General features: G+C 38.3%; 1 protein-coding gene across 2 annotated transcripts in view; it reads right to left on the reverse strand.

Moving 5' to 3' along the window:
* ADAMTSL4 (ADAMTS like 4) overlaps nt 1-23025 on the reverse strand; it is a 133061-nt gene that overhangs the window by 70345 nt on the left and 39691 nt on the right. For both annotated transcript variants that reach the window (XM_072428890.1, XM_072428889.1), the window contains exons 3-6: nt 21463-21529; nt 10529-11286; nt 7473-8649; nt 4428-4530 (exon numbers count right to left, since the gene is read on the reverse strand). In XM_072428890.1, coding sequence (XP_072284991.1) covers nt 4428-4530; nt 7473-8649; nt 10529-11286; nt 21463-21528 — 2104 coding nt within the window. In that variant the 5' untranslated portion in view covers nt 21529. The remainder of the gene's footprint in view (nt 1-4427; nt 4531-7472; nt 8650-10528; nt 11287-21462; nt 21530-23025) is intronic.

A 23025-nucleotide genomic window follows, 5' to 3' on the forward strand; every position in this document is an offset into this window, starting at 1 on the left:
GGCTATTAGTTGGCAAATGTTTTCAATCCAGGACCCAGTTATTTCCAGGTTTGCTGGATCACTCCTGTTCTCCCATGATAGTCCTTCTTCTACAGTCTTGGTGAGCTTTAATAAATCAGACCCAATGGGTTCTCCAGTGATTGTCGGGTGAAAGGTCATGTTTGTCTCAAAAGACGGTGATTGAGATGAAGCCACTTGATTACATCCATCCCTAGAGTCATTTAAAGTCAGGTTGCAGTTAATTAAATATGTTGGATGCCATTGCTAACCTTCTTGACCTTCTAGGCTTTAATATGAGCTGACCTGAGTCACTGACCCGGAAAAAACATGTGACAAAAGAGTTGGGAAACATTTAGAATTCCTTATTCTGAGTAGCATAAAGGATCAGCATGACAGCCAAGAAACCAGTTGTTTTAGACATTAAGGTAAGTGATCACACCCTCTATAGTTGTCTCAAGGCCGATCTTATTGGGCTTCCTGCAAGTTCATACAGCCAGTAATATTATGATCAATATTAATAAACAGGATTTATACAGCGCCAACATATTACGCAGCGCTGTACATTAAATAGGAGTAGCAAATGACAGCCAGGTACAGACATAGACACAGGAGGAGAAGAGGACCCTGCCCCGAGGAGCTTACAAATCTAGGAGGTGAGGGAAGTAACACACAATAGGAGGGGAGATATGGCGTGATGGGAGGTGGTTAGGGGTTTTAAGGCACAGAAGAAGACGGGTAGGCAAGTCTGAAAAAGTGTGTTTTGAATGTTCTCTTTTAAATTAGCAGAAGGTAGGAGCAAGCCTAATAGGATGAGGAATACCAATCCAGAGAGTTGGGGCAGCTCTAGAAAAGTCTTGGAGCCGTGCGTGTGATGAGGTTATGAGTGAGGAAGTCATAAGAAGGTCATTGGAGGAGCGGAGATAGTGGCTAGGGGAGTATTTTTCTACCAGGTCAGAAACGTAAGTGGGACAAGAGCTGTGTAGGGATTTAAAGGCAAAGTACAGGAGCTTGAATTGGATTCTCAAAGGAACTTCATGGGGTTTATGGGACACTTTGAGAGCAGGACTATTACAGTGATATGGCATCTTATCGTATCTGTTATCTTCTGCCCATGATTATATGCCCATACAACAGGGGAGGTTTAACCTGCTTTTATTGTGCCTAACCTGCTTCCACTCTCCTTTTCCTGATATTAACATAATGAATTGATAAGGTAGATCCAGCAACATTGACCAGGTCTGTGTGCTTTGGGAGGAGCCAGCAGGGTGGTGTTCATAGCATCCTAAAAACAGGAAGCTGTGATACTTCCTACTTGTGATGCTGAGCCTCCATGCATGATAAAACTGGAATCCAATGATTATGGACAGGCCAGGGACAGCAATCTGGAGAAGAAGGAGCTAAATGTTGCTGGATGTCTTCCAGCAAGGAAATGAGGTGTGCTCTATCTGCCTTGCTGCAGTTTCTAATGTAGATTATGGAAAACTCAGAGTGTGCAGTGAAATCAAAATAATTTCAGTCCAGAAGATGAACCTGTACTACTGTACAAGACTGAAGGGAAGGACGGAAGTCTGCTTTAGCCCTGGCACGGCATCCTAAAGACATAAAAGATACTGAAATGATAGAATGCCTGAAACAAAAGAATGAGCATTTGATATGTTTTAGTAGAAAATGCTTGAAAATGATTGAATATTTTGCATACGTGGACATCTTTAGGGCCATGGAAAATTCTCTTATGACTTGCCAATAAGAATTTGAAGAACACCAGCTACCCGGCACAGGACACATGTGTATTAAAATAACTCTGTATATACTGTAAATACACATGGCTTAACAAGAGTGCAAAGGTCAAAGGTCACCCAGGGTCGGAGGGTGCCAACCACTTAGGCCGTTCAGCAGTAAAGTCCCTGATGCAAAAATAGCAATGCCGAGAGTGAGTTACAGGAGCGGGGAATGTGATCTATCTAAAAGAAACATCAGAGAAGATGAAAACATGCATAGTTCGGCAAACATTTCAAAGAGGAGACAAGTTGTTTGAAAGTCCCTGCCAGCCTGTGTGTTCAAGAACGCAAACTCATATTAACTCATTGCATGCCTGGCAGGGTACTCGGCGGGTTCAGATATATGGGGCTGCTACAGGGCCCGGCCACATTGGTTTCTGAAGAATCAAGTCTAATGCTGGACACACATGCTGCAATCTAATTGTTTTTGTGCAGGAGACCTGGGTTTACTTTGCTGCAGTTAAGTAACAGGTGCAGGTTCTGTTTTTTTCCCTTGGCTGTGAATGGACAGTGAAAGGAGAAGGAGCAAACTGATAAGTTCATCTCTCTATAGCACATTGTCACTGCAGTACACCTGATTGGCTTCTTGTGCTGTTTCTTCCTCCCCCAGTCAGATTGTTTCTCTACAGGGATTGCTAGAAAAAATGGCTTCTTTTGTCCCATACAAAAAAAGTTACCTGTCTTGTTTAGTAAGCTATAATAAAACAGCCTTCTTTTACCTTTCAAAGGTCTCTTGAAGGCTGGGACAACAGAGAGGGGATGGTAAAACAAACAGAATTGCCCCAACACACAATAAAATTGTAATAAGGTAAATAAAGACAGGCTGACAGTATATTTGGGCCTTGTGAACTTGTTTACACTATGAGCTATGTTGCCATTCACATTGTTGCTTTAGGTCAGTCTATTCATTGGAATGGGCTACCCAGTGAAGCAGACCAAGGAAGGTGCAAAACATTAATGAAACTGCTTGTGCTGCCGTCCATTGGTGGGTGCCATTAGGAATGAATGACAACCCATATCTTCTGCATTAAAGCACATAGTTCCTCATAGAAACGTGTGCATTACCTCAGCGTTGTCATGGGAACGGGCTCTGTCTCCTCAGTAGGCACAAACCAGCCTCTTTCTCTGCAGTTATTTACTACCTAAAACAAATAACTAACAACTAACAACTGAGAGTTCATTTGTGAGGTAAATTCTGTCAGGATTTATCTCGACTCTCCATTCACAAGCCACTTTCACACAAGCAGCATGTATACAGCAATGTTTGGGTACTAGTTATTTAGAAAATTGATTTATTATGAACAATTATGAACAACTCTGTAAGTTTGTCGTTTGTGATATAAACATAATAAAAGTGCAGCTTTGCCCACTAAGGGCCGTTCACAGCACCATTTGCTAGCCCTGGTCTGGTACAAATCTGGTACTTCAAGATATAGAGATCCTCTGGCCTTCTCCCCAAGTCTTGTTGCCATGGTGACCGGTTTCCAGGCCCCAGTATAAATGGAGACCGCCACTTACCTTATAAAGAGCTTTCTACTTCTGTGTTTGTCCAGAATGGGCAAAGTGTCTGGGTCACATCAAAGAAAATGAAATTTGTATTTATACCAAAAAAAAACTAAAATGTAAAATATGGCAGCCTAGATAGGGTGGCTGCATTTGTTTTCCTTGTTCAGTAGGAGAAGCAAAAGATATAGCTAGGCCCTTTCGCCTCATGAACCAAGGACATTGTGTTTTCTGTGTTTATATGAGGTAAATCTTATGTAGGCCCATGTTTAGACCTCTGTATATAAACAATACATGCCCTGCGTGGTGAAAACCATCACAGCCCACATATTGGGCTTTTATCACTGTCCTTCTATCACACAGATGGGCTTTATGTGGCCTGCTGTTTAATGATGGGAGTATGGAGTCAGGGATGTCCCTGCGGGGTTGGCTTGGTCCGTGATACCACAGGGAACAATACAGGATATGAGCAATAGAAGACATAAGCTACTAGAGGAAATGGAAAGCTCGGGGCGAACAGAGTCCATTGAAGCAGCACAGCATGATGGTTCCTTTCCAAACTCCCAGCATCCTTCCTGCAGGGGAATCCACGCTGTCACTCTCTCCACTACCTGGCACATACCCCAAAAAACGTTTAAAGTGACCCTACTTGTCTAAAATCAGTATTTCAGATTAGAACAAGCACAAGGCAAATACAAAGTGTGACAAATGTCATTATTCCCTGGTCTAGGATTGAAAACATTTGCCAACTAGTAGAAAATTATTTTTAAGAATTCCTTTCCAGGTTTTCTGGATGACCCAGGTTCTCCCATAATAGCTTTAGGAAATCTTTACAAAGAAGTAGTACTGGTAACCCATACCCTGGCAATGTCACTACTTCCTGGGTAATAGGAAAGCTACATTCTCTGACATATCGACCCATCTCACAAAACAGCTTCTGTAATGGTATGTGGACACAAGAGCTGCATAGGTGGGCAAGGTTATCTGTTTAGCACAAAGAAATTCTTTATAGGTGTTCCTGTCAGGAATGATATCACATGTTTATTCAGAGCACGGACATATAAAGTTAAATATTCTTTGACACTAGTATGGATTTTAGGTGAACGAGAGGTTAGGCATGAGGGTGACGTTGTGGATCGTTCTTACCTTCTGTGAATGCTTCCCACTGGTAGAGGCGACCCATAAACTCCTGATTGTTAAATGTAGAGCACTGCAGGGTCCTGGCATCAGGAAGACCAGCTGGACATGGCTGTGAACACAACAAAAAGTTTCAAAAAGTTAAAGGTCACTGTGCTCTGTTTCCTACAAAAAGTGCCTTTTTTTTTACAATACTTATTTGGTTTTGTGTTAGCTATGGGAGATGGAAAAAGACGGTGGGGGTTAAATTGCTTGTATACCCCACCTAAACACAAATACATTGACCACTTAGATTAGTTATTCTGAACAACGGTTCACTGGAAACTTGGGTTTCCACCGGTGGTTGTTTGAGCTTTGGCTGATCTATCTGATGGTGCTTGCATAATTCTGGGTTCAATGCTATTTGGCCGAGCCAGTAAGATGACACCAGTAACCTGGTGGAAGAACGGCATTATGACTATCATTATAGAGGGCATTCTTTCGTGATTGTCATTGCAATGGGGGGGTATTTTCTCACTAATCATATCCAACCAATCTAATTTATTTTCCTGAGACCTAAAATTTGTTTCAAATGTTGAGAACGAATGCCTTGGATGACCAGTTTCCAAGTTACCAACAAGGCCTAATTTCCAAAGAAGAATAGTATGTGATTGGCCAATTATTAATGTTGGCAAGGAAAACTGCTTTGTCTATAGGAAAGTTTAACAAGTAACTACAAAGTTTGATGAAGTTAGCTAAAGAACAAACAGTCAAGGAAAGGACACATAAGATGTGTTCATTTATGAGGCACATCCAGCAAATTTAGGTAAAAAATATAGTAATAAAACAGAATTAGTATTATAGTACAGGACATAGTTGTGACTTTTTTGAACACTACTTTTTTGTATACACTACATGTCCTAAAGCTAGTGCACAACTGACCGTCACATCTATATGAGCTTGTTTGGGATTTCATTCAATAACCATTGTCATTGTTATGGAGGGTTTCCACAAAGCTTTGAAGTGTGTCTGTGAGAATTTACTTCCATTTCATCAAAAGAAAACCTGTATGTTGGACTAAAAGACCCGTCCTGCAATTGGCTTTCCAAGCTGTCCCAAAGAAGTTCACACACAGAGGTGCTGGATGAGATAGTTAAACATATTTGCAAGTCCGGCTACATACCAGCATTCCGCCATCAAAGCCAGACCAGCATAGTTTAATCACTGACTAACAACGTTTATCAAAATGAAAGCAAGTTTACATTTCTGATTTATTTTTTGTATGCGTTACTACAACCATTACTATACTGTTACTATTTTCCCAGGCCATACTGCATACGCCAGAAAGTGTTTGTGGGTTTTTGTAAAGTAAAATGTTAGAAATTGAAAAACAAAATTGGTTTTCTAGACTGGACATGGTTCTTTTTACAGTTGCCAATTTAGAAACCATTCAATATGGTGCGTGGTGAGCAGTCTTCATGTTAATATAAAAAACGTTAATTCCCACCAGCCTTGAAGGGTTCCTGTAGTTGCTCTGTCTCGTTGCTGTATGGTATGAGATGCAGGGGAGTTTTTTTTTTAATATACTTGCATGTCTTTGCCTGGCACGCAGTGCTTTTCTTGTCTTCTATACAAGCTGAACTTTGGAAACTATGAGCCACTATCAAAAATATTATAAACTGCGGGAGTGGCAGTGACAGGCAGATGTATTCCACTTTAAGTCCCAGTGAGAGACAGGCAAATGCAAACATGCCAAACGTGAATTATAATTAGGTCTTGTTTGAACAGAATAGAGAACCGTTGATGGCTGATGATCCTGTTCCACTATTCCTGTCTGTCACACCGACAGTAAAAATACTTGAAACAAATTCCTCAAACTCTGTAATTATAGTTTAATGTGAACAGTACTGGCAGGGTCTTGATAATACTATCCTACTTAGTAAGCAGAAAGCTTTACAAACATGTCATGCCTTTTCAGGAGGGCAATCCTGCTTTGCACGAGATAAGTAGGCTTATATAGTAAACCAGAACAAGGATAGGTTCTGAATTGCTCTAGCACACCAATCGAAGATGAATATAAATTAATCAAATTAGAAAAATAATAGTTTTTTCTGGGTTTCCTCACCTTTAACATTATCACTGTTCTTTGACCTCTTTGAAAAAAGAACCTTTTCATGGTAAGCTGGTGTGATGTGGTACAGTAGATTTTAAATGGCAATCCAAGGCACCTGCTTTGCTGTAATACCCTACTTTGATTAATAGTGTGTGGTTTCAGAAAACAGGGTACATTTTTTTCTGTCCACTATTGTGCTTGGCAGCAACACGCAAGAGGGGACAAGTGTTAATGAACCCCTAGAAAAGTTTGGAATGGTTACATAATAAATCAGGCTCAAATAAGGTCTATCAAGTTCAAGCAAAAGAAAAAAAGAATAAATAAACAGAATATGAACTCTAAAGCCAGAGAAAGTCAAAAAGCCCTTTTCAAGCATCTTCTAATTTGCTCTAACAGGTAAAAAATTCCTTTCTGATCCCTACAGATTACTACAATTTCTTTCCTTCACGTCAAGACATCTCATTGAACACTGCTCGTTTCTCCTTGTACCGCAGTGTTGATTGGAGCAATGTGTGGGGGCAATCATGTTGGAGAGCTAAGCTTTGCAGTTAGACTTTGATGTACTGCAGGAATTAGCAGATTAAAAAAGGTAAAAAAAAAGGGTATAATATTTACTGTATATGCAGCCAGACTGCATTAGTTTAATATAGTTTTTTGGGCTTTAAGGTTAAGTGTTTAGTAATAATTTTCATTTTACTTGAGTGTCAAAGTTAGGGGGTTAGCAGGTTAATCGTTTAGGTTTTAAGACTAAAACATCTGAGGGCCATTCAGACCCAAACAAATTTATTAAGAATGTGTTTAATTGAGATGACTACTATTGAGCTGACTTTCTTATTTGTTTAGAATACCAGCATAATAGGGGGCTAGACAATAAGCAGCCATACTAAATGAATGGTTCTAGACACGCCCGAAGACACATGATTGATTTATAGCCTACCTCCTGGTTGCATTTTATAGCCTACCTCCTGGTTGCATGACTTGTACTGTTTCTTCTCACCCTCACAGTGGAATTCCTCTGTTCCTGGATTGTACAAGTTCCATTGGGGAAGTTCTGTGTTCTGATGTAGACTTGACCTTTGATCCTGCCCTCTGTCATAAGTCAAAGGCATATTTCTTCCCAGTGGGGTCCATGGATCTGTCTGAACTGGATTGTCTCTATATAGACTGTGATAAGCCCTGCTTCCATCTGTACTCTGTCTGTGTGGACTTTGTCTCTGGCTGCGGGATCTTGGTTGGTGTGGCAAATCTGGCTTGTGCTCAGCTTCTACTGCTTCATCACTGCTAGAATCATTATTCGTCCCTGTGACCTGTCTATTAGAATTTTCATGAATAAATCTCCCTTTGTGACGACTGCTTTCACTTTCAGCTTGTTTCACTTTTTTTAGTGAAATATCCATGTTATAAATTGGTAGATGACCCTGTATTGGTTTTACTGTACTAGTCAGCTTTGTCGGCAGTATTTTCTTATTGTCTTGCTTCCTTACTTGAGTAGCAGAACTCTTTAATATAGTTGTCCTAATAGGCTCATCTTCCAGGACATGCTTCATAGCTTGATTTACAGGTGCTTGTGTTGAGGATATCTTTTGGACATTTTCTTGTATTGTTCTTTTTTTACTAAATTCTTTGAGATGCAATGGATTTCCTATTCCATCTTTCTCGGAAATGTCCTCATGACCATCAAATTCAACCCAAGCATCCCAAAAAGAAAATTGGGAATCTTGATTGCTATCTGTATTTTTGGCGGAGGATTTCAATTTTGGAGCTGTTGTTGAAGATCCAACATTCTTACCAATGGTAAAATCATATTCTGCTGACTCTGTCAATGATGAGTAATCAGACTGGCTAGACCTTTTTGGCTTCTTTACAGATGAGAATCTCCTTTTAGAAGATGCCCCAATGTTGTCTGAGGCCTGACTGGGCGACAGATTGCTGCGTATGTCCTGCTTATCTACTGAAGCTTGAGTTGGCCTAAACTCTTTCTTGTGGTCTCGCTTGGGACTTGCTGTAGTGCTAAAGGTCATCATTTTATGATGTCTCTTAGACCTCTGAGATTCCTCCTTTTCAGTATGAAGAGGCAAAGCAAATGGTACCTTCCCATAACCATATTTCCCTGGTTTGATTGCATTTCTAACCCGAGATCTAAAAGATAAAAAAAATTAACAAAACCAGTTTATTTTATTTAGTCACCCAAACTTTTTCCAATAAATATTTATAATGGTATAAGCACTGCGATTGATAATGATAATAATTTGCATCAGTTTGAACCGGTTTAAATTCATTACTCATGATGAACAGTATAATAATTGCAATGTTATCATTTGGCAAAAAAAAAAAAAATCCCCTTTCACCTCATCCGTAATTCTTGGCACAAGGCACAGAACGGCAAAGGAAAACAGATTCCAAGAAGCTGCTGCCCATACAAGGCATTAAGAAAGTCGCAAGAACATTTAAACACTTAATTGCTTTAAACTGACTCTTGTCGGTATAGAAAAAAAGCTTAAGATTAAGTACAAGTTTCCAACGATTTCTTTTGCTTAAAATAAACAAGATTGATATCCAAAAGCGAGATTGTTTTGGCTTCTCTGTAAAATCACATCTGCTCCATTAAATAATATTTAAAAGTTGAAATATCAAAAGACTAACGTTTTGTTGTAAACCAATCCAGGTTTTAAAGTTTAACTGTATTGAAAATGGTCAAAATGTTCATTCCAAAAAACACAATTTTATATTACAAAAAAGCTTTACAATAGGTGTACAGATAAGCCTTTTTATTCTCTGAGACCATTGGGCTTGTTTACTAAAAAAAAGTTTACACTGTTACACTGTTCAATGTAGAAAAAGCAGGATTCCTGTTCACTTTAATTATTGCTTGCAAGGACATAATTTACATTGAACATCCTAAATTCCTTTAGTAAATCAACTCAAATTGCGCCTCATAGGTAACAGCAAGTAATTAATCAAACCAGTGATAAAGTCAAGTGGGTTCCAAAGGCTGAAAGACACAATATCTTCTATCAAGCAGTACCAACATTATTATGATACCTTTTTTTTCAGTACAAGGAGCATAAAGCTGGTAATTTCTGGAGTTAGGTTTTTTAAAGCTGAAAATCATTGTTAACACTATAACTGGTTAATATTTTGTTCCTTACATTACAGCATTCCACTAACATTTAGGATAGATTCAGAGGGGTGGCAGGAACATTGGTTCCTGGATGTCTCCTGGCAGTTGGCAAAAGGCCATCTGCTTGACAGCCCCTACTGCTATCCTGGTTTTTAATGAACCACAGTTTGAACATTTGACAGCAGGCAGTGCTCAGCCCCTCAATACACCTATTTATTCTCTATAGGTGGTGATGGTGAGATTTTTCACGCACCTCCTCACCAGCCTTCAAGTGCATGTCTGGACAAAATATAAAAAAAATATGCAGGACATATCTGTAATATGTGAACTATTGAATTTTTTTGTACAGAAAGGTACCTGATAATTTGCTCAAACTGACCACTCAATGTTTCTGCTGCTAAATCCTATTTCCTGTCTGTACATTACCTCTTTGCTGGATTACAGAACACTTCTACTCATCACTATTACATATCTGAATACATAACTATTCACTAAAAAAAGACCTATCCTGGCCCAACGCTAACATATCACCTGCCTATTAAAATAAGCTTTCAAGGCATTTCAATGTACCTCATGTACATGATATTTCTTAGGCACAACATGTTCATACAGCCCAACTAAAGTCTATAAGAAACTATACAGCATCAGAGGCTCCTTCTACCAATTACTTGAATACATTATTGGTTCCCGAGGTGACAGGGTCTTGGAATAAAAAGAAGAACTTTACCCGTGATTACTTGCATCTCCATTAAGATAGTGGTTGTATCCCTGACAATGAGCGTTCCAGAATGAAACACAAAATAGGCCTTGGCAAATCAGCAATTGCAAAATACCTGCTCTCCCTCTTATATCATTCACATATAACAAGGTTTGACATGAAATCTAAAAAAAACCTACCTGCGTGAAAAGCGAGACTCTTTAGTCGGGGTCATAGGAGGCAAAGCTTGTCCCTGGGATTCCTCCCAACTTTCAGGTTTCAGAAGAGGAATAGAATCTGGAAAGAATGGCCATGGTGCAGACGCATCATCACCTCTTGAAGAATTTCTTGTATTAAAATTTGTGGGACTGTCTTGGTGAGGTTTCCTATGAATGGAGAAAGTTTCAGGAGCACGCAGAGCATCTTGTCTATGTGGGACATCTAGTGGAGATGGCTTCCACAGTGTGTCCGGGTTTCGCGGCACTCCACGACCTCGGTTTGATGTGGATCGATGATAGGGAGGGTAATCTCTCCTTGGATATACAGGCCGGGATCCACCAGGATGTGTCTCTTGTCTGGTATTACGGTTAAAATAATTGTATCGGGAAGAAGATGGGTTTCTGGGCATGTAAGGGTCTACATAGGCAGCAGAAATTTCCCCATCTGTATGAAAAGGGTTAGCAGGCCTAGCTGGCCCCATAGAGAATACATTAGATCTATCATCATGAAATGGAGGCTGAGGCTGAGGTTGAGGTTGAATGATATGAGGGTTTTGCTCTGATCTTGGTATCCAGGGAACTTGTTGATATGGGGACAGACAGGTACGACTTCTCTCAATGACTCCTAATCCACAGGTTTGTGAGCAGGATGACCAGGGTCCCCAAAGACCCCAAGTGCCAGCAATTTTATTCTCAACACCTTCATTCTCTAAGGCTTGTCTTGGTGTCCGATGAGGTAACTGCAAAGCACATAGAAAAGCATGTAATTAAACAACTGTTATATTATTCATCATTAAAACACAGAAATAGGAGTTAACCAATAATGAAAGTAGAAAATTGGTAGAAGTTCAACTACTGTTACCCTAAAGGGCAGAATGTAATAAAATACCCGCAATAACTGACTAGACTGTTCTAGAAAAAGGTCCACATTTGTTGAAGTGTCTTACAAAGCATTAGAATCAAACTTTTGGATTCAGCTTCATACATTCAGTTTCTTAAAGACTTTTGAATATGAAATGGTAATTGCAAGATGTATTTCATCCGAAACGATCACAGGTCCTTCCACGTCAAGGTCTAGCCTTCCAAAACAAGTCTTCTGATTCCCATAATCATAAGATAACTAATGCCAGAACAATCAAGATCAATTAGTGGTATTATACACAGACATTTTTGTGATGACGTTGACAAGCACAGTCTCATCAAAACTCCTTAATGCTTATGCATACAGGCTGAAAAAGTAGTCCCTAATAAACCTGCTTTTACTATTTAAATAAGATCAGAAGTTTAAGGTACATACATCCACAAAAGCAAAAGATCGTCGAGCCAATCTGTAATTTCCACTAGTTCATGACAATACTAAAGCTGTGACAAATGTACCAGTGAAAAAATAAGGAGCTGATTTTCTATAGGCTGAAAGAAGCTTTGATATGAAATGTGGTTTTCCCACGTTTTTGTATGTATCTTCTGTTTTCTTACCTTTCTGTTTTTCCATTGCTGGTGCTGGCTGGAGGACAACATTTAGTGTAGATGATATCAGGTGAGTAACTTTTAGCAGGTTTGGCAATTGTAGAAAAAGGCAGAAATATATCTAACCTGTCAAAGTTTTATATAAAGATCTTCCTGGCTTCCATCATAATTGGGCATATCCAATCAACTCAGATTCTTAACACACATAAAAGGGTCAGGTTTAGTGAAAAGATTTAGTCTAAGCTATGGAAAAGGTTTTATATGGAGCTTGCCACCTTAAAGAGAGATTGTCACCTTGCTCATTTAGGGTAAAGGATTTTCCTCAGACCTTGCCACTTTCACCTTACCAACTCTGCCAACTCCGTGATGTTATTTGGTATTGTCGCCAGCTATGATGGACTGCTAATATGGTAAGAATTTGTAGGTTGAGGGACCCCTGTGCACACTCTCTCTGAATGGGTAAAGTGACAGTTTATTTCTTAAGTGAAACTGTTTACATTCTCACTTGGATATGAGAATAAAGAAAACAGAAATGGCAAAATCTTGGAGAAAATGGCGCACCATATTTGTGATTCATATCATCAAAATCCTATAAAATTGGCAACTGCTAAGAACCAATGTAAGGATCCTGCCCAAGAACTAAAAAGAAAATGCATACAAATTTATTAGAAATAGGAAAAAATAAGCAGCCACTTCTTCGGGAAGGCAAGTACTTTATCTCCTCATTTTGCAAGATTAATAGTACCATTTGGTAGCTGTTCTTTTTAATAACTTTTTTCTTTTCAAAATGTTCTAGGCCACAATGGCAATCACTTTGAACAAATGTGGGATGTGCATGCAAAAACACATAAGATCTTCCAATACAATCCAGGTTATATTGCATTAGATAGACCCAAGAGTTGAACTGCTCGTCACTATAGTCATCCTTCATAAACCTAAATAGTTTCCCTTTCCCTACTGTGCTGTCATCATGGCAATCTCTCTGAGAAATCAGAATTCTCCAGACACATATCAGAGATATGATCCATCTAGTTTGCTACAATTTGCACGCCCCCATGGACATCAAAAAGCTGAATATCATTTCAAAACAGCAGTATCAATGTAACTGTTACACAAACAGTAATTTGCCAATTTCTCTGTTTTCAGTGCGATTCTTCCAGCTCTGTGGAGTACAAAGGGATATTAGAGTGATATTTGCATTGCCTAGCTATGGAGGTTTTGTGTGAACGAGACACAATAGGACTGCACACAGAATAATACTCTTTCATGTTGCGTGTCCTATCAAGGCTGGGATCTGTCTCATCTATAAAGGGTTTCTGGACAAAGGCCTGCAGCGGAAGAGGAGTGAACTTTGCCAAGTCAGAAATAGCACCCGAGTAACAATGACATGTGCTGTCACTGGGATTCCAACACTACAACCAACAGAGGTATTCCTGACATCAGAAATTCTACAATCACCACTCTTTTCACACATTACATGCAAACAACAGGAACCTGTCACTAGAAACCAGTCATCTAGATATATTTGCCTAAGGCAACGTATACACGTGCAATAATTATCATGGGAAACAAACGACTAATGTCCGATAATCGTTAACAAAAAAAGTGCACAATGACTGGCCAACAATGCCAATGAATGAGGAATATTGCTGGAAACAAACGACTGTCCCGGCAGATCTGATTGGCAGACGATCGTTCGCAATCTATTGTGTGTACGGACGTTCAGTGATCGTGGATTGTTCTTTGATACACGTTCTCCTGTACATGTGACTTCCTGCATCGTTCAAACAATTATATCTAGTGTGTGTACATTATTGGTGGATTATATTTGAACGATCGTATCATTTCAGCATGTACAGAATTGTGCACAATACGATCGTTCAAAAAAATCGTGAATCGTTGATCGTCATTAATCATTTATTTTTTAACAACAATTAAGAAGAACACTGCTAAGCAGAATCGGCATCCAAAATGCCCAAGCAGCTAAATCACTTTTACATTACACTATTTATTCTAGCCAATATTTCAATTACTATTAATTGGATTTTTACTATAAAAAAGTAGTTTATTTTTACTGATTAAAAGAATTATAAAAAACATGATCTTATACATCACTTCTGGTTTCTTTCTTCTGTTTGGGGGGGGGGGGGGGCTGGAATCCCCAAAATGTGTTTAGTAGTGATACATACATTTATTTCTTGACACCTACAAATGTAGTAAAGCTGTTACTCTTCCCATTGTAACTATGTTCTTATAAGGACCACCCCTGTGGAGCCAAAGTTTGCTAGACAAGTTAAAACTTTATAAAACTGGTAAAGAAGTGTTATCTAGCACCGTTCCCTCTGTCCTGGAATGCCAAAGCACTCACCTCTTCTAGGAGCATTAAATTAAAGTCTATTATGGCCTGGTTACTACACCCCTTTCCCCTCTATATATCTTGTAGCAGCCAGGGAAGAAACTAAAAGGAATACAGTAGAATGTCCCTTACTAGCAAGCACCAGAAATTGTAGGAGGCAGGAGTGGCAAAGCAATGTTGGAAGGATTGAGAGGCACTTTTCATAGATACTATCACTGTATCACTGAACGTGCAAAGTGAATGTGTCTTTTTACATAGTTCTAAAAGTCTAAACACTTTAGCTATTACATATACAGTTCTGTGTTACTTGGATTAGTCATATGCAGGATTTCATGGTTATTAATCACCAGTCGTGTTTGTATTAATTTGTTTGTATTAATTTGGCCACACTTGTTTTCAGGTGTGTTTATACAAGAACTGGCCTCTAAAGCTCCTTCAATTCTTGTGTCCAAAGCTTAGTCTTTGGCCCACAGTGGCTTATATTCTATATTGTGTTTCTTGATTGAATTCTTATGCCAGTGAGATACATGGAGAGCCTCCCTCATCCAGCCAATGGTGGAAATTCACACAGCTGCTGTAGAAAGGATAGGATTACTTGTCATGCATCTGCAGTGAAGCATGGTTCCCTCACATAGAAATTAAATGAAAACAGATATTTTATACTGTACGCAGGCCGTTAGCTATTGTCAACAGCAGCTTGCAATGAGCTGGCCCAGGTATGTCAATCCATGCTTGTCCATTAGCTTGTCCATCAATGTATGCCATTCTCTGTAAATCATTGTTTGTGCCCATTAGTAATGGGTAGTAAAAGTAATTTTGTCTCTTATTGTGATAAAGTCAACCCAGTTTTATTTGTCACATTTGATCTATTTTATGTAACCCAGCATTTAGCAGTGAGATCCTAAAGGATTTATCAGTTCTTGGCCGTTAGATGTGGTATGAACTGGGAGTTAGTAGAAAAGATGCCTACAATGTCTACATAATTTGCTTGTTGCAGGAATAATTTGTGACCAAACTATAACATTGTGACTTGCACCAGAATGGAGCCTTAATGCAGATGTAAACTCCAATGATTGACGTGTAGTTTGCTATTGTGTATCACAAACAAATGTTCCTTCTGTCTCTTTCTGTATCCCAGTGATGGCTGCATGGCATTTCCCAAAGTAGGTTCCTGATGATGACAATGTGTTGAATAGGTCACTTTCTCTTTCAATCGGAAGCCTATATAACAATGCAGAAACACAGCTGGGAGACAGCGACGGAGCGTTATCACCATGTGAAAGAAGGCAACATCACTAGGAGTTTCATTATTTTTGTACTTATACCATCCTAAGCAGAACTTTACAGTCCAGTGACTAACTTCCCTTCAACTTACAATCTAACAAGACCAATTTTGGGGTAAGGCTAATAAACTAGGAGAGAAACCAGTTTACCCATAAGAAACAAACTCAAACAGAACGGTTCTAGCCTAGCATTGAACCTCAAAACTTTGCATTACACTGCATGACTATTAGCCACTGAGCCACCTATTTATTTACCAGTTTTAAAAATTGACTTTTGATGTTAACACATAACAAAAGATTTTAAAGTTCAGTAATTTGGCTTGAGAGGCATTGCAATTGCACTGAGCCACTGAAACCCCTCTCTAGAGGTTATTTCAGAAATTTCTATAATTAATACAATAACAAACACAACAAAATGGAAATATATACAAAAAAAAAATTATAAAATCTCAAACTTCTTTCACACTAAATACTTTTTTAATTTTAATATAAATGAGAATAAACACATTAAAGAGCATTGCGTTTGGACACCTCTTCACATTTCTCATTTTGTACAATTCTTCTTCTACAGGAAACTTCATATGAATCAAACAGCAAAGCTTTTCTTCCTTTGATGTTGAACTGTAATTTAGTAGCCTGAAGATCAGTTAATAGTTGCAGTATGTTGCCGAATTAACAATGAGAAACAGGTTACAAGTTGGTCATATCAGTCATTCTTCACAAGTTCTGAGGGGCCCAATGTCACTATAAGCTGTAGCTATGATTTAAATTAACATTTATCATTGGTCAGTGAGGTAACATCTGGAAGACCTAAAATGTCCTTTTTGAAAAAAAATCAAAGACCATAAACACAATTTCTAGGTGTCAAAAGTCAGAGGTTCACTTTTAAACAAAAAAAAAAACACATATATTTATAGACTCCCATGAGAGGCATCTAATATAATAATTATGAAATGTTTCTTTTCTTCTGTCTGTGAAATGAAAAATAGTTCCAGGAGGACTTCATTAAAGCTCATTGCAGCTTTTTAATATAATAGAATATAATAGAATATGATAAAATATAATATAATACAAACTATTCTTTCCTATAGAACAATGTTATAGGAAGACTCGTCTTGGGCCAATATTTACAGGAACAACTGCTAAACGCTGGTTATTCATTTTATAAACAACTAACTGGTGCAATAACTAAACCCATGATTATTTTAAAATAAAAAAACCCTAAAATAAACCCTAATAAAATAAAACCCTAAAATAGTTAGTATGCCAACCCCTAAAAAAACCCAAAAAATAAAAAATAACCCCAATGCTACTCTAAATATACCTATAAAGGTAACTCCAAACCAAACCATAGTTGTAACCAGCTAGTCATGTCAAACAATTTTAAAGGAAGCCAAAAAATTTAACGGCAGGGGTAATACAAATACTATCCTGGCTAAGATTCAAGCCTTTGACCCTAAGGTTTGGAAGGCAGAATGTTAGCCAAAAAGCCACTATTGCATAAGGTAACTACTAATCCAATGTAATTCAGACACACAGAGGGAGAAGAGAGAAATTATACATCTAGTGTGGCAAACCATGACTTCCTCCATAGATAGAGGAGGAATTCAACATAGCCACCCGGGGACAACAAGTGTGTTATTCACAGGACGACCTGGGGAACATTAAGACGACAAAACTCAAAAATAATACATCCACCTAATCTTTGGACTTCCCAACTACAATAAAATAAATGTTTCAGTTTGGGTTTAGATACCCTATAATTTCCTTTCTTATAGACTCCAATATATTTTGCCAAAATGGGGTAAAAACTCCCAATTTCTCTCATCCCTGTAGATGAAAAAAAAACTTTTTGTTTTGTTTTTATTTTTTGGGATATTGAAAATAGACTTTTAAACATATTCTTTGTACTAGATGTATGAGGAGGCCCAGGCTGGATCGGGGCCTAGTTATAATGGCCGTGCCTGCAGGGCAATGTCCCATAGATTACCGGGTGAACACTTTGATGTGGAAGGTAAAAGCAAGACATAGCCAACTCAACTACATAATTTAAAACAGTCCAAATCGCGATTGTTTTTTCTGTCTGTGTTAAATTATTTTAATGTCCTTTAAATCTAAGACGTGAGCTGGCTTACGAAAAACAAGTCCCAAAAGCCTTTATAAACATGTATGTGAAATTAGATTTTAGTTTATCCAGACATACAATCTTTTACATAGGTAGCACATGGGTTTTCATACACTTTATTCCTAGGGTACAAAATTGTCTTTCCTGTGCTGTATATCATTTTCTCATTCATAACAGTATTATATTTTGTATTTATTTGTCTTTTAAAAACCATTAAATATGATTTATTACAACTGCATACTACATATTGGTAATGCAATCCAAAAGCTTATATTTCTAATTTCACATGACGTCAATACAAACAGTGCTAGTTCTCCAATGGGACTAGTGAAAAACAAAGGGTGGAGTAATGAGCAGTTTGTGAAAAGACAGTTTTGGACATGTTTGAGCTGTCTGATTATACAAACAGAACACTGGAAACAATTTACAGTCACAACCAAAATATTAGCGCTAGTATTTATAATAAATGAATTTATCAAGGTGAATTTCTGTTCTAAAAATTTTGTTTTTATGTATACTATGTGTCATATACGCTGAACGTCCAAAAAGAAAAAAATCACACACATAATATTTAATTTAACTTTAATTATGGCACACATTCACCATGGTATTGTTTTAATAAGCTTATGCAATGTCGCAGAATTTATTTCCTCCCAGAGTTGCATTCATTGGTTGTATTGGTGATGGGAGAGTGAAATCGCTGTGTAAAGTCTTCTCCAGCAAATTCCAATGATTCTCAATAGGCTTAGGGTCTGAAACCTGTGGTGACCAATACATATATGAAAAACCCATGTCTCCTGTTCCCTGAACCCCTCTTTTACAAATTGAACCTGATGATTCCTGGCTTTGTCATTGGAATATGCCCATGCCATGAGAAAAGAAAAAATCTTTTGATGAAAAAACCTAGTCATTCAGTAAATTCAGATAGTCAGCTGACCTCATTTTTGAGAATATAATTGCCAAATAGTTGCCAAATCAAAACACTCCTCCTACAGGCTTTGGGACTTTTTTGTCCAAGCAGTGTATTTTAGTTATGTTTACAATGCAGTTAAAATTTTTTCTTGCGGACCCTCCTAATTGTCCAATAGAAAAGACTTGAAGAATAGACTTCACTTTTTTTAACATTGAATACCCCCAAGGCACCTGGCACCCAGCAACCAAATAGAATAGAAACAGAAAAGACCCTCAGTTGCCTGGCCTGCTCTCAGTAAGTTATGATTGACTCCCAGGGCTCTGCACTATATATTTTACAGAGATTATTTACATCAAATATTAAAAGCTTTTGTTAAAGCTAGCCTTTTATGTAAGAATTTTTATTTATCCTTGATAACCAAGAATCCATGGCATATGGGATGGCCCTACACTCTCCTAAATGGTCACTGATGTATGGAATGCATCATGGCAATAAAAAGACAAATGTAACAAGTGGTGGACAAAGCCAAGAGTGGGCCCCTGTAAAGAACTGACTTGGACCTTCCCCTGCTGAACAGACTTAAGATCCCTGTTGGGGTCCCTGTTGGCTGGGAGGGGTCACTTTGCTTCTAAAATTTAAAAATACAGATAAAAAAAAAGATGGAAATGCAGCCACACCTCTGGCAAGGGGACCAGCGAGACCTTAGGTTGTTTCATTGCCAGTTTGGTAGTTAGTATGCCAAGTGTAAGGATCATTTATAGGGCTTGACATTGACTCGATCTTTAACAGCATGCAAAAATACTTTTTTTTGGAAAATCATTTTACATTTTGATCATAATTTGAACCAAGTAGACATAAAACAGCAAACACATGTATGGCATTGTTGAACGAAAATATTCTCAAATACGTCCTAAAATTCCAGTCTAATACAAAAAATGCAACACTGATCTACACATGGCCTGCATAAGCTGACTTAGACAATATGGCTTCTGTCCAGTCCAGCTAATAATGATCAGAATGAAAAAAAATAGTATTTCTGTGAACACACTGTGACCTCTGAAGACAGCAATGGCCAATGATCATTTAGAATAGATCTTTTTTTTTTGTTTTTCTGAGATAAGGTCACAATCAGTGGTGTCTACGTGGTGCACATTTAGCCCAAACCCCTGTCAATATTTATGGAAAGTTTTTAAAAATCTTTCAGCCTTTCATATGTATTGGATAGTTTTGAATGTTTCTTTAACCTATCAGTACAGCTAGAGAATTGTCAGTCATTCCCATGAGGCTGGTAGCAAATTTGTAGAAAGCCACCTACGAGTAGGTCAGCATTGGTAATATATAAGTCCTAATGGGGTTGGATGGACATATATTGTTCTACATCTTCAACGCATAGAATTTAGGCTAAATGCACATATTTAGAGTAATCCCCTAAATCAGCAGAAGAGGGGATGAACTAACTGCTGTCATTGTGCTTCTTGTCTATTCACTGCACAAATGGACCAACTTCCTGAATAGGGGGAAGTTTCTAAATTAACTCAGTCTCTATCCTGAACTTAAGGCTTCTCAATAAATCTCACTTCAAAGAAGTATCCTGCTGTGGATGCAAATAAACATGAGTTCTAAAGAGTCAGCAACAAGTGTGATACAATATATGGAGCAATGTGAAGGAACTTAGGCTATGAACTTCCCCAAACAATGATCAGTGATGGTTTTAGATGTCTAAGGCAGATACTCAACGTGAACCTAGGAGGACACTCAAAAAAACTAAGGCTACCCACACATTATTACAGATCTGGTGATTGTATGATTGTTAGGTAAACTTGTACAAATAGAAGATAAAGGGCCTGATTTATTAAGGCTCTCCAAGGCTGGAGAGGATACACTTTCATCAGTGAAGCTGGGTGATCCAGCAAACCTGGAATACATTTCTATCTACTTGCTAGCAAATGTTTTGACTCCTGGACAAGATCTATTTCAAGTGTGCTGGATCCCCCGGCTTCACTGATGAAAGTGTATTCTCTCCAGCCTTGGGGAGCTTTAATAAATCCACCCCAGTTCTTCTCATGGACGAAGAGAAGATGCCTTAAATGCCAATTGAAATGGTCTTCTGACTCTCTGGTTATGCTTGCTTGTGAACTGCAAGTATGTCTTTTTGCATGGTGGTTAGGATTCCATAACAGTGTTCAGTAATTGATTTCTTGGAACAAAACTGCTAATAATTGCATATCTCATGTATAAACAGGCAAGCTAAAGTAAAAAAGTGCACTGTACATTTAGCCCAGGGCTAATGTCTGATGGAATGGGGAGGTAAACCAAACATCATAATAAAACCCCTGTAAACTTTAGGCAGATAGTAAAATCGGACATTAAATCACTGAATAATATCATGTTGAATTAAAAATGATCTTGTACAGTGGTTCCTGGACTGGGAGAGGATGGGAAAACATTGGGAGCCAATCAGGTTATGTTGCAGTGTACATGTGCTTAAAAGGAACATGCGGATAGGAGCAGAGCGGAGTGAACAGCTGATTTCTTCACCTTCCTCACTTTCAATGTCCAATCACAGACAGTGAAGGGAAAATTATGTACCTGTATTCCTTCAAGTAAGGTCAGGTCAACAACCTAGTTCTGCTGTCTTCCTGGGCAGTCAACAGCTCCGTACCAGAATGTAACAATAACTCTCATTTATATAATCAGATAAAATAATTTCATATATGTATTTAAATTTTATATTTAGTTACCTGGAGTTTATTTTTAGTGCACAATGCTTACCTTATCACCAGAGTAGCTGAGATGGATGATGGCCAATGACAGGAGAAATTGTTGCAAACCAAGCATCCTATAGAAAAAAAAATGAAATAAAATGGAAGTTAACTCTGGAAATGATATTTGACTACGATTATCACATGTGTTGTAATCAGCTCAATTTTGTTTTTGAGTTTTACTGACATTTGCAGCATATCAGATGGAAGCCATCCTGCATCATCTAGCATTTCGGTTAGCCCCCAGTCCATCCCTTTACATTTATTGTATTTTAGTTCTCCTATTTATGGAGGCTCTGCATCACATGTAGACCTTACTAACAGACTCATGTTTTCAGGAAACAATGTACCGTCCACGGGAGCGAAAAACAAAATATAAGGAGATTATACTTTATTTGTAATAAGGCTGTACACAACACTCGTGGATCTGCACACCAATTGTGGCCATTATGAAGGGCTGCTCCTCACCTTAATAGCATTGTTATTTTGTAGTGTGAAGAATTTAGTGTAAGGGGCTGGAACACACAAAGAAATACTTTTATGTGGACAGAAACAAAGTCAGGAACATATCACTGCTAAAATATTTAACACAAGTAAGTCAGGGACTGGCCCATTCCACTAGGCTTCACTATAACTAAATATGACATTAGGGAGGCCCAAACCCTTGATGTTTCTCTTTTAGTTTTATTGTATGGAAAGGTTCATGTCAGAAAGACCATAGTTTACTTTAGAACATGTTGTCTAATAACTTCTGCCATTAAAAACACATTTAGGCAGTAATTCTCTTTTACAGGGCATACAACTGAGCTCATTATCATTTTTTCAGCCTTTGTAAACCCATCTAGTGTCTGGAAAGGGTACAATGGATTACATAAGCAGTATAAAGAGGCAGTGAAAATAGAATCCCCATGAATAAAGGATGATGAGCAAATTATTTGAGTACAACTGGCACCATGGGCTTGTAGGGGGGAGGGAAAAGGACTGCAGCCTTCTAAAGCTATTCTTTGTTGTCTATGTAACACAGAGCTTTAATATGAATTACCACATCTTCATTCTTCCCCCCTGCCTGTGACAAGTGTCTAAGTTTTCCAAGTTTTTATGTTATTTACATTCTTTTTTCTTTTTCACCAGTGGTCCTCTCTCTGAGTTAATAATTCACTCATCTAGGTACGGATGCTGTAGCCCATGGCCCGTCCCTGCAGAAGCCCATGCACTTGATGCATCACAGATGATGGTGGTCTCCCTGTTTCTTGAACTATATGCTTTGGTTTAAAACAACAATCTATTATGGCCCAAAAGATGTTTGAATGGCAAGTTTTTGAAAACCTCAAGGGACAAACACAACAAATTGAATATTATGGTGGATGACTAATTTAGGATACCGCTATCTCTGTTGTGGTTTTAGGCCTGCTTTATACCAGCCTCCATACCAGGTGACAAAGTGCACTTGTAGTTGAATAGCCTTTTGTGCTGATACATCTTTTTGCTTGTAGTAATTACATCCCTGAGGAAGCGGACCTTGTCTGCGAAACACGTCGGGTGATCCCTACATATGTGATATGTACAATATATT

This window comes from Pyxicephalus adspersus, chromosome 12 (genome assembly GCF_032062135.1).
Source record: "Pyxicephalus adspersus chromosome 12, UCB_Pads_2.0, whole genome shotgun sequence".
NCBI classification, from domain to species: Eukaryota; Metazoa; Chordata; class Amphibia; order Anura; family Pyxicephalidae; genus Pyxicephalus; species Pyxicephalus adspersus.